The sequence below is a fragment of the Dermacentor variabilis genome, chromosome 1, assembly GCF_050947875.1.
Source record: "Dermacentor variabilis isolate Ectoservices chromosome 1, ASM5094787v1, whole genome shotgun sequence".
Classification (NCBI taxonomy): domain Eukaryota; kingdom Metazoa; phylum Arthropoda; class Arachnida; order Ixodida; family Ixodidae; genus Dermacentor; species Dermacentor variabilis.
This window is the reverse complement of record NC_134568.1, coordinates 50,368,888-50,383,331: the sequence shown is the minus strand read 5'-3', so window position 1 is coordinate 50,383,331 and position 14,444 is coordinate 50,368,888. Positions and strand designations below refer to the sequence as shown.

Genomic DNA, 14,444 nt, shown 5'->3' with positions numbered 1-14,444 from the left:
GCTTTGGAGTTTCAGTAGTTTCGTTATCGCGTCGTGCTGTGAGGGTTCTGCAGGCTCGCGAAACTTTCATTTGGAACAAGCAGCGAGAATGCCACGTCCATGTGATGTCGTGGGAAGCCCTCGTTGCTTTCCCGCTCCGGAGAGCCGGTGTCGAGGCCGCCGTCGTAGTACGCAACGACGCCGGCAGTGCGAGCCCTCAGCAGCAGGTCGCGCTCGTCGGTGCTCAAATCGCTGAAGTTGAGCCCACCATCGCGAGCCAATCTGTCGGTGTCAGGGTCCATTGCGACGAGCGTCGAAGTTAGCGTCATAGAATGAAGTACCAGCTTATGGGCGTCTTGCGCTGGAATTTGAGGTATAGTAGCGGCGCCTTGTGGCGGTGCGGGAAACGACATCTGGGTCGTGCCAGCTTGGGTCGTATTGAGCCCTGGCTGTGGCGAAGCACGTTTCTAGGCAGAGTTTTGCGTCGATTCGCACATTTTTATGCCCTGTTGCGAGTGCGAAAAGGCTCTTCGCTTCTCATAGACCACGCCGACCACGCTGCGAGCTCGCCGCAGCCTATAGTTTAACGAAAACGGACTCTCCGTGTGCCGTGGGACGTAATGTGGGACGTAATTCGTTTCTCCTTTCGCTAGCCACCATACTCCCGCTTTCGCTCTGCTGTCGGCTCTGTCTTGGCTCTGTTTCTGGCCGCGCGTACGCGTTTTGCGCAGAAAAGCCGTAGCGCCGTCTGCGGATGCCGTTCTACTCACCGATGGCGCAACGTCACTATGAGACCATGATGTCAGTACTCCTCAATAGGAGGGCGGGCGATTTGAACTGCGCTAGAGGTACGCGGACGCTTCAGAACGCATTTTCTCTTAAAGTAAGTCTCTCCTTGGCACGAAACAAGCGTTTCGAGGTTTCTGTGATGGTATTTCAACAGTCCACGTTGACTTAATAGTAACCTTTAGTGTCCCTTTAATGCAGATTACTTAACACGCTGAAGTAAACAAAAATCGGTGTTTGGAATTTCAATAAGAATTACATACTTCCAGAAGAGGCCAACTATTGTCTCTTGCGCTTGGCCGCACCTGCCCACGTAGGATTGAAACCTTGGCCAGACTGCTTAGCACTGCCTTAGTCATCGGGTTTCGCTAATTTTGAGTTGTTTTGAAAACTCAACTAGCCTCCAATCCCATGAAACTTAGACCACACATACACTTGCCAGCGTGTGCTCATCTCTGACCACTCCTGGCTAGACGCCTTGGCAGACAGCACTTAATATTGAGCTAGTGATAGTACTTCAAATTGTGTATTTTGGATGTGGCTACTATCCGTCAGTCAAGCTGGGGCAGGATAAAGCTGGTCTGCACCACATAGCACAGCCAGACTAGAGAAGACGAGGGTGAGCATGCACTCCAGTCCTGTTGTGCACATAGCAAAAGTTGCGCTACACTGGCTATACGCACTACAGTTAGCCACTACAGCTGCATGTAGCTGCACCTCCTGTGTAGCGTAGATACCACAGGGTGCCAGCGACAAGCCCGCTTGCTGATCTCGTTGCGGATCGCTAAGGATAACCCATGCTTTTAGTACCTGTGGGTGACATGGCTCCTGGCAGGCGTGGTGAGCCAGCCTGAGCACCAAGATCTGAATGGAACAGGTCTGCTTCCAGAGTAGCATACCTTGGAGGTGTGTCGCCATCGCGTTAGATGCTCGTAATGTTAGGAATCCTTTCAAGCGAGTCCGGAGTGCAGCATCCATCACTAGCCGATGTGTGTGCTGCTGACGTTCTCACACAAGCGAACATAATTGCAGTATTTCGATTGACCCTCAGAAATTGTGTGATTGTCGTAGGGGTAAGTACGAAAGGAAATGTGCTACTCGTGCCACTCGATGCGAGAAAACACAGCCGTGCGTAGCTATCTGTACACTGTAGCATGGCGAAGGAATGAGGCACTGGGAACTCAACTGTAAGTTGAGGGATAGCCTCTTACTTTGGTGCGTTGTAGGTGCTAGAGTTTGAAGCAATTAATGCCTACGTGACTAAAATGTGTAATCCAAAATCAGCTTTGAACTACATGCACAGTGACACAGTGTCATTCAGTAAACGGATCATTGTGGTAACCGCTCTGCTCCCTTATAGCCTTCGCAGTGCAAGGCATTAAAAAAAGGTGCGGGAGCACTGTGAAGGGGATTAAAGACTATCTTTCCACTTCTGAGCACATTAAAGTACTTTTGCTGCAAAGTATTTCTGAAATAAAGTATTTTAACGTCAAATGCTTTTCACAGCTTTAATAAAAAGTGCTGTAGGGCCCCTTTTTTAAAAAAGGGACAATAATAAGCAAGTTGTCAAGCTAGTGAACCTGCTGAGTCAGTCCTCTCAAGTAGCATACTGATTAACAGGTTCATAAAAAACTCGGCCTGGGCTCCTTTTCGTGCACTCTCTTGTCGTGCACAACTCAGGCACCCAGATGGCACCTTGACTCCTTGCCGAAAGGTGAATTCAAAGTAAAGTGTCGAGCCCTGGCATGGAGTGGGATTGATTTGAATGAAATTTGGTGCATTTGAGAAAGATTCTGCTGATTGTAGAAAGCAGAATTTTAATGTAGGGCTTAAAGTATTTTACAAAGAATTGTTGAAAATTGAACTATAGCTCAGCACGAAGAAACGACACCCCAATTCTGTAAGCTGTACCAGTTTGTTCAAAGCAGCCAAATCTGAGATAGTAGATAACAGTTAACAAGAAATTTACATTGTTAACAGAAATTTCAAAAATGTCCTAAAATACTTAAAATTCAGAGTGGTATATAATCAATTTTGCCTGCTTTATTTGTCCCAGCAAGTGCAGTTTGTCACATATTGTGATATCAGTCTTTGTTGCCAAGTAGCAGTTGCAAACTTGACTATTTCCAGCAATCTTGTTTCAACAACTGAATTTCCAGTGATTGTTCTTTCTCAAAATATTGACGTAAATATAATCTGATTTCTACAATGGGTAGGTTCCAACATTTTCTTTTGAATGCAATAAACCTGATCAAATTCATTCAGCGAATGCTAGGAAACGATTTCTCAGTTCCCATGCTTTTAGACAAGAGCTGCAACAGAACTGCTTGTTGGCCTAGTTGGTGCTTGCTAAAAGACATGTTTTTGCCGCAGTTGAACGCTCACAAAAGGAAGACACATAAAGACAACACAGGTGGCACTTCCAACTGATTTATTTTGGGCTGTGACCCAAGAATATATATAGCTTGGGTCACCGCTTGTTGGCAATATTTCCCACGTGCCAAGAAAGGGTTGCTACCATTTAATTCATGTCATTCCAAAATTGTGAAGAGTGGAATTGCTATGCTCTGCCTGGAGTCTGCCCTCGAAAAATTGTGTACACACACGATGCAGGCCTCGTTCAATAATCAGATTAAGCGACTGAAAGCACAGTTCCCCGACTCGTTGGTGACCTCAGTCACCGAAAGCCTTTTACGGAAAGTTAAAGGTACCAGCACCACAAGGGAGGGAGAAAGAGCCAGCACCGTAAGACCTGCAGTGTATCCTTATGTCCATAAGGTCTCCCATAACCTCAAGAAGGTGGCAGGCCGGTATGGTGTACCCATTGCCTTTTCTGCCCCCGTCAAACTGGGTCGACTCTGTTCGAAAACCACATGCGAGGAGACCGGTTCGCAACGCTGTGGCAAGAAGCATAGCTCGTCCTACGGGAGATGTGCTACAGGCGTGGTGTACGAAATTCCCCTTGAGTGCGGCAAGTCCTATATAGGACAGACTGGATGCTGTATAAATGAACGAGCCAGGGGACACTAACTAAATTTAATGAAAGATGGCATGGCACATTTGCCTGCGCACTGCAAGGCCTGCATGTGCAAACCATGGTTTTCTGAGATTAGGATTCTTGGCAGAAGTAGATTTCAAACAGCACGTGAGCTGATGGAAGCCTACTATATAAAAAAGAAAGGAACAAATTGCATTAGTGATACATCTATTGTGCTCTATAAATCAGAAACTAGATTGTTTGACCACTTGGTAACGTAGGTCTGTGAACAGCCAGCGCATGCGTGTATGTATATATATATTCTTGAGTCACAGCCCAAAATAAATCAGTTGGAAGTGCTGCCTGTGTTGTCTTTGTGTGTCTTCCTTTTGTGAGTGTTCAGTTGCGGCAAAAACATGTCTTTTAGACAAGAGCTCCTGAGGTACAACTTCATAAAGTGATCGACATATGCTCATTATTATGACAACTGCTGTTCTGTGCAGCATCTCTCGGTGCTACATGCCCTCTTGTAGATGACTGTTCATGACTTGCTCTTAATTTGAAGGGTTTTGTGTGTGTGCATTAGAATGGCCCATGCTGGACACACATGTAAGTGGATAATGTAAGTGCATCATTGGTAATGCTGGAAATAAGGTTCTGTTCATGTTAGTCCAGTGTAACTCCCTGGAAGTTCTCACCAGTTATAGCTAGCATGCAGCAGGCTTCATTCGGTGAAAGTGGCCTGAAGGCAGCATTCTTCTGTCTGTGTAAATCATTTAATACATTTCTATTGTGTGCATTTTGTGTTTGAACCTTTGCTGTAGTTATTGCTGCTCTAACCTTACTTATTGGAGACTGCAACTAGGACTAGTTAGATTGGTTTCATGGTAAGAAACAAAACGCGGCGCTAAGACAAGGGGCACGTCGTGCATTCCTTTCGTCTCTTGTCCTAGTGCTGAGTTTTGGTTCTTACTTCGTTGTTCTTGCTTATTCTTACCACATCCACTTCTAGTAAACTGAGTAATGCAGTAGCTTCCAATGTTTTTCAGCTTCGCCAAGAAAAGGTTCAGCTGGAGCAGAGCTTGGAGCAGGAACAAGAGGCACTTGTGAACAAGTTGATGCGGAAGATAGAACGTCTAGAGGCACAGACATTGGCCAAGCAAGCAAATTTGGAGCAGCTGCGCCGAGAGAAGGTGACTTGTCCGGCAATTCCTCCTTAAATCTCCTTTTTATCTACAGAACCTCATGTTAGGTGTTCTGAATGCACTCTTAAACAAATGTACACCCTTTGGGGTGTATATTTGCCACACAACGATAATCGCCATCTGTCTCGCTTGCGATTCTTCCTTGAAAACGCTGCGCTCGCCACTTTCCTGTCGAGAAGGCTCTGTCATGCTGATAATGCGCATGCCGTTCATGACTTGGAAGTACCAGGCTTGCAGCGTCAAAAAAAGGAAATGCGGGCAAGACATGACGATTATTGTTGTGTGGCAAGATGCGACCCAAAGGGTGTAATTTTCCTTAAGTGTGTGGCTGTTTGATAGCCATTTGAGCAACTAGGAGAGGGTAGGACTTTGCCATTAAATAAATTTTCAGTATATGGAACTTTAAGGTACAGTGAAACTTTGTTAAACCGTAGTTGGCCGGAGCTCGGAAAAAGTACTGTTGCAAATGGGTCGCAAGCCCCAAGGGTAGCATTGGCCTGGCGGCCTGGGGCACAGCTGGAAGCATCCGAAGGTCCTGGCAAAGGATGAGTCGACTGCTAACAGAACAATTAGTTTATTATAGCAACGCAAAAGAGCGGCCGGTCAGGTCGACCGAAGTGGAGAGACGGGAGAGCAGGTTACTCGACGGAAGAAATCGGAGCCTCTCTCGGCATCCGGGGCAGCTGCTTTTGTACTCTCGGAGTCGAGGGCAAGAAGGAACGGCTTGCGAGAGGCGCCCGTGACAGCGGGGCACGGACACACTGAGAGACACGTTGAGACAAGAAGTGATGCATCTGCCGGGCCGGCGCCGGTCAGACCTCCTCGCTTCACAGTTGGGGAGCTCCTCTCCCCGGCTGCCGCGCTTTGACAAGCGTGGGCACCAACATGCACACACACACACACACGAAGACACGTGGCATTGAAACATGCCTGGACGCGCTTGGCAGGAAGCGTTATGGCAGCGCCGAACGGGCCAAAATGTCCGCCGCTTTGAATGAAGCCCCGGCGTCCGTTGCATCCGCGCCGGCTATACCGCACGTCGTAGGCGAAACGTAACAGTACGTACAAAACAGTAGTACTGTTTAAACGAAATAGCACGAGATTGCCCACTTACCTGTCGAAAACTGAACTCGGAGAGAGTGTGATGAAAGGGGGAAATAACATGCAGTATTTATTCACTTCGCACAACAAAAGTGTTATTTTCGTTTGATGCCGCCGCGGCCTAGCACGACAATAGCAGCCTCAAACACACTGATGCTGTGTGCCAGCTTTTCGGCCAGCCCCCTCTTCTCAGCAAACACTCGCATGGCACATTCCTCGTTGGCGTTACGTATTCTCCATGCACACGCGCGATAGAGCTGCAGAAGTCGCGGGACGCCTTTTTCATTGCCGGGTGGTGTTCTCGTAGCGACAATTGCATTCATGAGGCTGACGTAACGCGCAGCTTCTGCCACTGTGGGGCCTGAATCGCCCGTGCTGTCGCTTTCCGTGTTGTCCTCATCACTGTCGCTAGTCGACACTTCTGCAACAACAGAGGCAACGATGGCGAAAAGTCGAACCTCGTAGTCATCTCTTCGCGTTCACAGCAGCGCTGCCGAGTAACTTCTTCGCATTCCAAATGCCACACACCATAGTCAACAGCAGATCCCTGTTGCGTGCCAGCGCCGACTTCATGTTACGTTCGATAGCACGGACGATGTCTAATTTTTCTGCTATGCTGAGCACCCGGCGCCTTTTTTTTTATTTTATTTTATTTCCTGAGCTTCGGCATGGCGCGAGTCCTCGCTTGCACGATGCCAGCACACACACTGGCACGATGCCAGCACACACACTGGCACGGTGCCGAAATGATGTTGATGTTGATGTGGCTTCACGCGCAAACGTGCAGGGCGCTTGAAGGCTGCTGTTCTTATCTCTGAGGCTTGTTGTTCTGCTGGGCCGCCCAATGGAGACGACGCACCGCCGTGTTTGCACGACGAAAAGTGGAAACTCTACGTTTTAACCAATGCATACGTAATAAGCTGGTACGGTTTATGCGGATACAAAATACATTATGTTCAACGGCCGCTGAGTCGGGGATTTGACTTTACTACTTTTAAAATTAAACTACTGTTTATGCGGGTACGGTTTAACAAGGTTTTACTGTAGTATGTGGAAGGGGAAAAATAGCTGGCTGCTTTTATGCCAAACTTTGCTATTGCACATCAGATGGCAGATGTGCACAATGTACTTGGGGAAAGCTGTGCACTGTTTACTGTTCAGACAGCAGTGAAATGAGATGTAGCTACAATGTACTCTCTGCTTTGCATCAATTTTTTTCTATCTCATTCTACTGTTATGACATTTGTACAAACGTTTCACTTTCCTTTTCCTTGTCTAGTTGGTTGAGCCGTAACTAGTTCAGCAATAACTTTTAACATTTGTTAGCTGATGAAAAGCGGTCACTGAAGAAAGTTAACAAGTGCACGTGTCAGTACGGAACAAACTCTTTTGCAGATGTAAACTGAGAAAAAGCAAAAACCAACTGCAGTATTCATTTCTTCTCAGCACACAACATATGGTGTGACAAATGAAAGCTTACCTATTGTAAGACAAGCAGTTTGTGCTTTGTGGAAGCTAAAAGCTTGTTTTCTGCTTCCACTATTGGTAAGACAGACCTATACAGGTACGTCAGATGGAATAAATTCTCAACTTACCAGTACTGATATTGCAAAAGTGTAGCATGTTCCTTCTTAAAGCCTTTCTCTGTCATTGATGTGTCAAATGAGTTCATACTTCATAGTATGCCTCCTTTAAAATTCACTGTGCAGCTCGATTTCTTGATTAGCTCAGCAATTTGGATCCTTTTAGTTTAGTAAAATTTTGGTTAACTTCATCTAAAGCAAACTTCTGGTAAGGCAATTAGATTTTCAAGGTCCCTTTGTATTAATCTTAAAGGTATTCTAAAAAGATTTGCCACCAAGATTTGTTCTGCTAATGAAAGCTGGTCTCTTGCAAAAGAATTAGGCTAACACTAGTAGGCATATACAGTGCGCCTTTTCGATATGTTGTTCTGGACTGTCCAGGACTGCCCGAGACAATGCATATGCGACGCTTATTGGCTGAAAGCATTGCCTTGGGCAGTTTGGGACCGTCGGGAACGAATAATCAGAGACCCACTTGTCTTCGTAGTCGTATTTCCTTTGCTAATTTGGGATTTCTTGTTTACTTCATGTGAATGTGTTCTATCGAAGTATATTTTGTGAAGGTTGCAGTACAATGTAGTTAATGAAAAACCTGTCAACACATAGGTGGCTTGGCTGGGGATGATTGCTGCAAGCGTTTGCTGAAGCAAAGGCTTAAAGGTCGTCACTGTTCTACTTTTCATTTCACGAGATGTGTACAACATATAAGTTGCATTTGCAAGCAAGCACTTCTTGTCCGCAATATTACGAGTTGGCATGACATACCCACGGCTCAGCAAAAATTATGGCCACAATTTTTGTTAACTCTCGTTACCGTGAGGAAAATGATAGTTTTTGATACGTCTCGGAAAAAAATTACTTACCACTACAAATAATATTCCAGCACACATTGCAGCATACAATATTTACTTAATGAAATGCTCTTTCCAAAAAGAAGTTCCAAAGCAAAAAATTTATTAGGTAACATAAAAATTCTAGAAAGCACCATTTTTGCTGCGAGTCGATAAAAACAGTAAACAAACATCTAAAAAATATTAATATTAAAAGAAATTCAGAGTATAAACTTCAACGATAACCCAGAAATAGTGTCTGAAAAAATAAATGCTCAGTACACCGCCGTTCTTAGGATATAAAAAGAACTCAGACCAGAAACTGCTTCATAGCTCATGCCATTCGATGGAGCAGTTCCTGGATTATATGACACATAGGTGCACTCCTCACTTTTCCCACAAAACGCCTAGGTCTTGTTCAACTTTGCAGTCCTCGTAACACATTTTGCAGTTCCTCCTTTTCGACATCTTCTGAGGATGGTCCGATGAAAAGTCCAAGGAACGTACTTCACCAGTTCATCTGGAGTCATGCACCCCTTTCCAGGGTCTATCACTCTCAACGTAGCTGGGCAGCTACAAGATTATGCATCCAAGCATATCTGTTTGCGTTTTTGCAGATTGTCTTTATCACCTGTGCAGAGAAGAGTAGAAAAATCCCACGCAGTTGTAAACTGTCATGCGCTGCTTCATCGTGCTGGGCTGAGATGTGCTATGAGCAGCTTTCTTGTCGTGAACGGAAGTTTCTTTGCTGCCGATGGCAGCACTCATGACCAAGCGAAGTAGGCACGCTGAAGAAAATCAGTAGAGCTCTCACGTCGTGCAAAAAGGTCAGCATACAAGCGTGCACAGGCTGCGTACAAGCGTACAAGCGTGCATACAAGCGGTCGCTCAAGGCTGTAAACAAAACTCGCCGGCAAAAAGCTGCGGATGTCCCAGGCTGACTAAAAACATCGTCATTCTCAGAGCTTGAATCTGCTTTACTGTCATCTTCGGAACAGTAGCTTGAGTCCTCAGTACTAAATTCAAGTGCGGGTGCAGCATAGTTTCCAGCGGGACGCTTTTCTCGCGACACAGCTGCGCGAGAAATCCCACGCAGTTGTAAACTGTCATGCGCTGCTTACTTACCACTACAAATAATATTCCATGAGAGCAGCTTTCGATAATTGCGTAGTGACACCGGCAGCGCCCCTTGCCAGGATTTTACGGAAGAAGCGAAACCGAAACTCTTGGAAACTGGTTGAAAATGCCATCTCCACATGTTGGACATGCGACTGACCTTCAGAAGTGCACTTTAGTGGAATAAAACGACTTGTACTTCAAACTAAAGCTCACTAGTGAACAGCTGGCGTCATCACCACTCAACACTGGCTCCAGCATGTTGAAAGCAGCGATATAAAGCAGCAGTCACGGGTGATCTATCTGAATAGGCGTGGTAACGAAAAAGTTAACACATATTTGTGAATGTTATGTCGGCGATTGCTTTGAATTCCTGGATTTTTATTTAGTATCTCAGTATTTAGGCTTTCTAGAGGTCATATGCCCCCAGCATCGGTATTTCTCGGGTATTATAAAATTATCACAACGGTTTATTTTTGGTGATAAAGAAGGGAAAAAATGACACTGGTCATGGCAAACTCTGTCTCAGTATGGTCCTCACACTCCTGCCTGCCAAAAGGAATAAAATGCGCAGCAGATTCAAAAACACCACTATTCTCGGTAGTTTTTCATGGTGTCATGAAAAGCTGTTGAAGTTGCCTTTTCCTTGGACAACAAGCTGTTGTCTTAGGAGTCCAAGCTTGGCTCGTATTTGGAGTCTGAAGAGCCACCGCTTCAATGAACAGCTGAAGGGGCTGCATAAGCAGCTATCTCAAAGCGATTATGTGGCCATGCTTAACGAAGGGGGGCTTTCGTTTATTCGATCTTGACCAGACAAAGCAAAGAGAGCAACAGATGAGAGAGATACAACTGAGGGCCGGGAAATCCTGAAGAAAGCACACTTATGAAAGGAGCACTCTTGTCACTGTAAAGGAGGCGTGCTCTAGTGAAGATAGCGGAAGGAAAAACAAAATTCTGTAAACATACAAGAGATAGCAGAAACACCCGAAAGAGGTGGCTTTGCGCAACGACACAAATACATACAACAAAGAATCGCTGCCACAGCGGTGGACAAAGTCAGGGGGCTGCCCCTCCCGTCTGTGGGCCCACACGCTCCGCAACCACGTCCACGCGGGTTTGCATTCCACAGTTGATAAGACAAAACCAGAATGAGCAGACCCAGAGAGTAGAAAAATATGATTATAGAAATATATACAGTTGAACCTCGATATAACAAACTTCAGTATAATGAAATTCTCAATATAACGAAGTATTTAACTTTTGATAACCTCTTGTCCATAGAGCACCAGGTATTTAGAACCTCAATATAACAAAGTATGTATGCGGTTTCAATATAACGAAATTTCACTGCTGCTGCAAAGGAACGCCAGGACACCAAATGGAAACTTCCGCGGACGCAGATGGTCAAATTATTAAATTAGGAGCGACTGCTTTCTAACGCACCTCTAAAATCGCGCACTGCGCTACTATACTGATCGCCAAAGTGGAGCCGCATCATGTTCCGTATAATGTCCAAGTGCGATAGGATGCTATCACGCCCTGCGCTCTGTGTGCTTTAGGTGTGAGTGAAAATTTTCGAGGGTGAGACAAGAAAGATGGTGGCTTAACAATTGTCGCCTTCCCGCTCGAGCAAAGGGAAAGAGGGAGGGGAGCGAGCTTATGCGTTGAGCACGTGCGGGCAGGGGGTGGGGTAAGTGGCGCGCGTCTCAGCCGTGGCTGCCCATGGCTGTAAGCGCGGTCGAGAGCATACGAAGCTGCACACCTTGCTTTTAGAGGTAGTCAGCCGCGTGTGGGCTGATTGGGCATGCGGAGTGGCGTATGTGGCACCATGTAAGCTATCTTCCCACATGTTCAGTATTGGAGGTTGTGTGTCACGAGTTTCGGTGACCCGTTTGAGCGAGAGGCAGCAAAGCATGCCCTCCCCGCCGCCAGCGCTTTTCCTGATAGCGTCGTCCAGTGCGGGAGACGCTGTCAGCCGCCGGGGTGGAGTGCATGCAAAACCGTGGCTGGCTTCGCTTAATTCGTACCGCTGATGTGAAGGTATCATTGATGTACATGGCATGAAACAGTCTCCCAAATTTATCAAAATTAATGGTTTTCTCATTTAAATTTGCTTTTTTCGATTGCCCGATAATTCTGAAAATTCTGCGACCCCTTCCCATGTAAGAAAAAATTGATCGGCGACTGTACTTATTTGCATAAAAAGTGGAATTTCGATACAACGAAATTTCGATATAACAAAGCAAATTGCTGATTTTACTGACTTCGTTATATCAAGGTTTAACTGTACAACAGATTGCAGGACCACCTTGGATATTGCCAACTTCATGTTACTGTTTACATTAGAGGGGAGAGAGTGGAGAACGTATGGGTACATCAGTGACATGGTGGGACAGAAACATGGAAACATATCGTTACGTCAGTGACACTGAAAAAGTTCAGGGAAGTTTATAGTAAATGTACCTACTGTATTTAACCAAATCTAGGCTGGCCCAGATTCTAAGCCACCCCCGAATGTCTGAAGCCAGAAAAAATGTAAAAACTTACGTCACATGTAGGTTGAACAAAAAAGTGAGGACAGCGTTCACGAAATGAAAACAGCATTTATATAATATGAACATGCCGAGCTCACTCTGTTATCGTTGCCACTAGCCAGACCACACACACGCTTGCGGACGCACGCAAGCTCACATTGGCGCACCCATGCATGTGCAGACAGTGCGGAACGGCTCGCATGCATCGAAACGCGGCATGATCGCAGTGAACAGCGTGTCTCTTATCGTGCGCTTATTTTGCTTATCGCTGTCATCTCCTCATTGCAGCACACGCAAAAAGCTTCCACACGCAAAAAGTGTCCCCTGTTACCACTCCAACGACGGACACTTTTCTCATCGATGCCTTGGCGGCTAGCACCTTTTCGTTTAAAAGCGGCACTATGTCACGATCCGTCCGGGTTCGTGAACGAGGGAGGGCTCGAGGCACCCTCCGTTGGACAGACACTCCGCAGCGTGGTGGTGATGAACGATGACTGACCCCTGAGCAGCTGTGCTTGTCAGTGTTTATTGGGTGCGGTGCCCAGTGTTGCCTACCGAGCATGGCAGGCCACCGAGCCTGGCGGGCCAACGAAGATTATGCCCAAGGGAGCGTCGCATGCTTCCTACACACTATGGGCAACCCTGCACGCCGATACGACACAGGTCAAAATAGCGACATAGATGGTGTACTTCAGTTGGCTAATGGCGCAGCTAATAGCGGCTGTTATACTGACTTTTCTAGATGGCGCTAGCTATGCACAATATTTATCATTTTAATTACAAACTGGCACATTTTTTAAAATCCTCGAATCTAAGCCGACCCTTGAGTTTGGTATATGATTGTTTGAAAAAAAACTATCTGCCTAGATTTGAATAAATATGGTAGTAAATCATTTGCATGCAAAGCCAGCCATGTTGTGATGAGGCTGAAATGCAGGAACGTTCCTGTACTTGTGATTTCAAGGGATTAAGATGTTAGGCAATTACATTTTTAAAAACACTTCTCTTTTTTTTTTCAATTTTGTTACCAAAAATACCTAATGAAGAATATATCCTCCAAATTTCATGCCGAAATGAGCACTAGAAGTGCTTCAAACATGAGCACCAAAGGTAACTACCCCCTATAAGAATCGACATGACTTTAAAGCGATTTGCCACAACTCCTTCTTCTAAAGAGTAAGAAACACGCAAAAAGTTAATTTTTTCTTTTAAAATTGAGACTTGTGGCTCTAACTAATTTTAACTTTTCCTGAGCATTCACCAAAAATGGCAAAAGTGACCATTGGTGACAACGCACTTCTTTGTGCATTGGCGATTTTGTTCATTGTACTTCCAATTCTCGAAAAAAAAAAATAATACAAACATAACTGACATTTTCATATGCAACACTCAGAAGACAGGAATGCCTTTTTTCATCAAATGTTAAGAAAGGCAAAATTTCTTCGGAAACCAGTACGCTACCCTGCGTCAACAACGTGGTCGAGCCATGCTTACCAGGGCAGCCCCATGAAGATCTTGGTCAATTACTCAATGCAGTCCAGAGAGAAAAGCTAGCATAATTGCCAGGAAGGATTTTGTATAGGAATGACTGCTAAATGATGTTAGAAATTGTGTCCCTAATGACACGATTTCTGGGAAAGTTTTCTTGCTGACAACAGTAACATCTCCACAGCTAACAATACTTTAAGCGCAAGATTTGGCCCAATTGTAATTTCTTATGCATCTACTCAACTAAAACAATTGTGCTTCCCTGAGTAGATTTTTTTAAATAAAAATATGTTCCTTGCCAAGCTGTCCTTACACAGGTATGCCAGTGTTGAAGTAAATGATAATGTGAATGTTATTCTTTTGGTTCATTCAAAAGCCCACATTGTGAACAATATTTGACAGTAGTTTCAACATGCTGATTGCATTATTTTAATGTTCTTTGACAAAAGGGCTGAAATGTATAGATATGAAAGCTTATAGTTATAATTCTCAATATTTCTAGATGCAACTTGGTATGCATAATGAAGAATGCCTTCATTATTCACGTGCTAACTTAAATTTTCGTTTAGAGGAAATGGAGAAAATTAAAGAAGTCTCGGGACATCCAGTATGTGCCTACCGTCCCTACTTAGGAAGCCAAAGCGGGCAAAAGCAACCTGCAGCCCTGCACTAAAGCATAGCTCAAGGGAATCTAGATGTAGCTTCTCAGTATAATATCTGAGAGCTCAGGGTCAGCACCTGCATTTCTGTTATATCGGCGTAGCCACCAAGAACGCCACGCTGGGATGGCAGCCTAAAGAGAGACGCAGATGGGTACTGAGGCTGAGCATGAGTTTATTGAAGTG

The 14,444-nt window shown here is 45.3% G+C and overlaps 1 protein-coding gene across 1 annotated transcript in view; it reads left to right on the top strand.

Moving 5' to 3' along the window:
- Positions 1-14,444, top strand: part of LOC142577643 (coiled-coil domain-containing protein 6-like) — a 55,777-nt gene that overhangs the window by 12,145 nt on the left and 29,188 nt on the right. Inside the window, exon 3 of the mRNA XM_075687123.1 lies at positions 4,792-4,935. Coding sequence (XP_075543238.1) covers positions 4,792-4,935 — 144 coding nt within the window. The remainder of the gene's footprint in view (positions 1-4,791; positions 4,936-14,444) is intronic.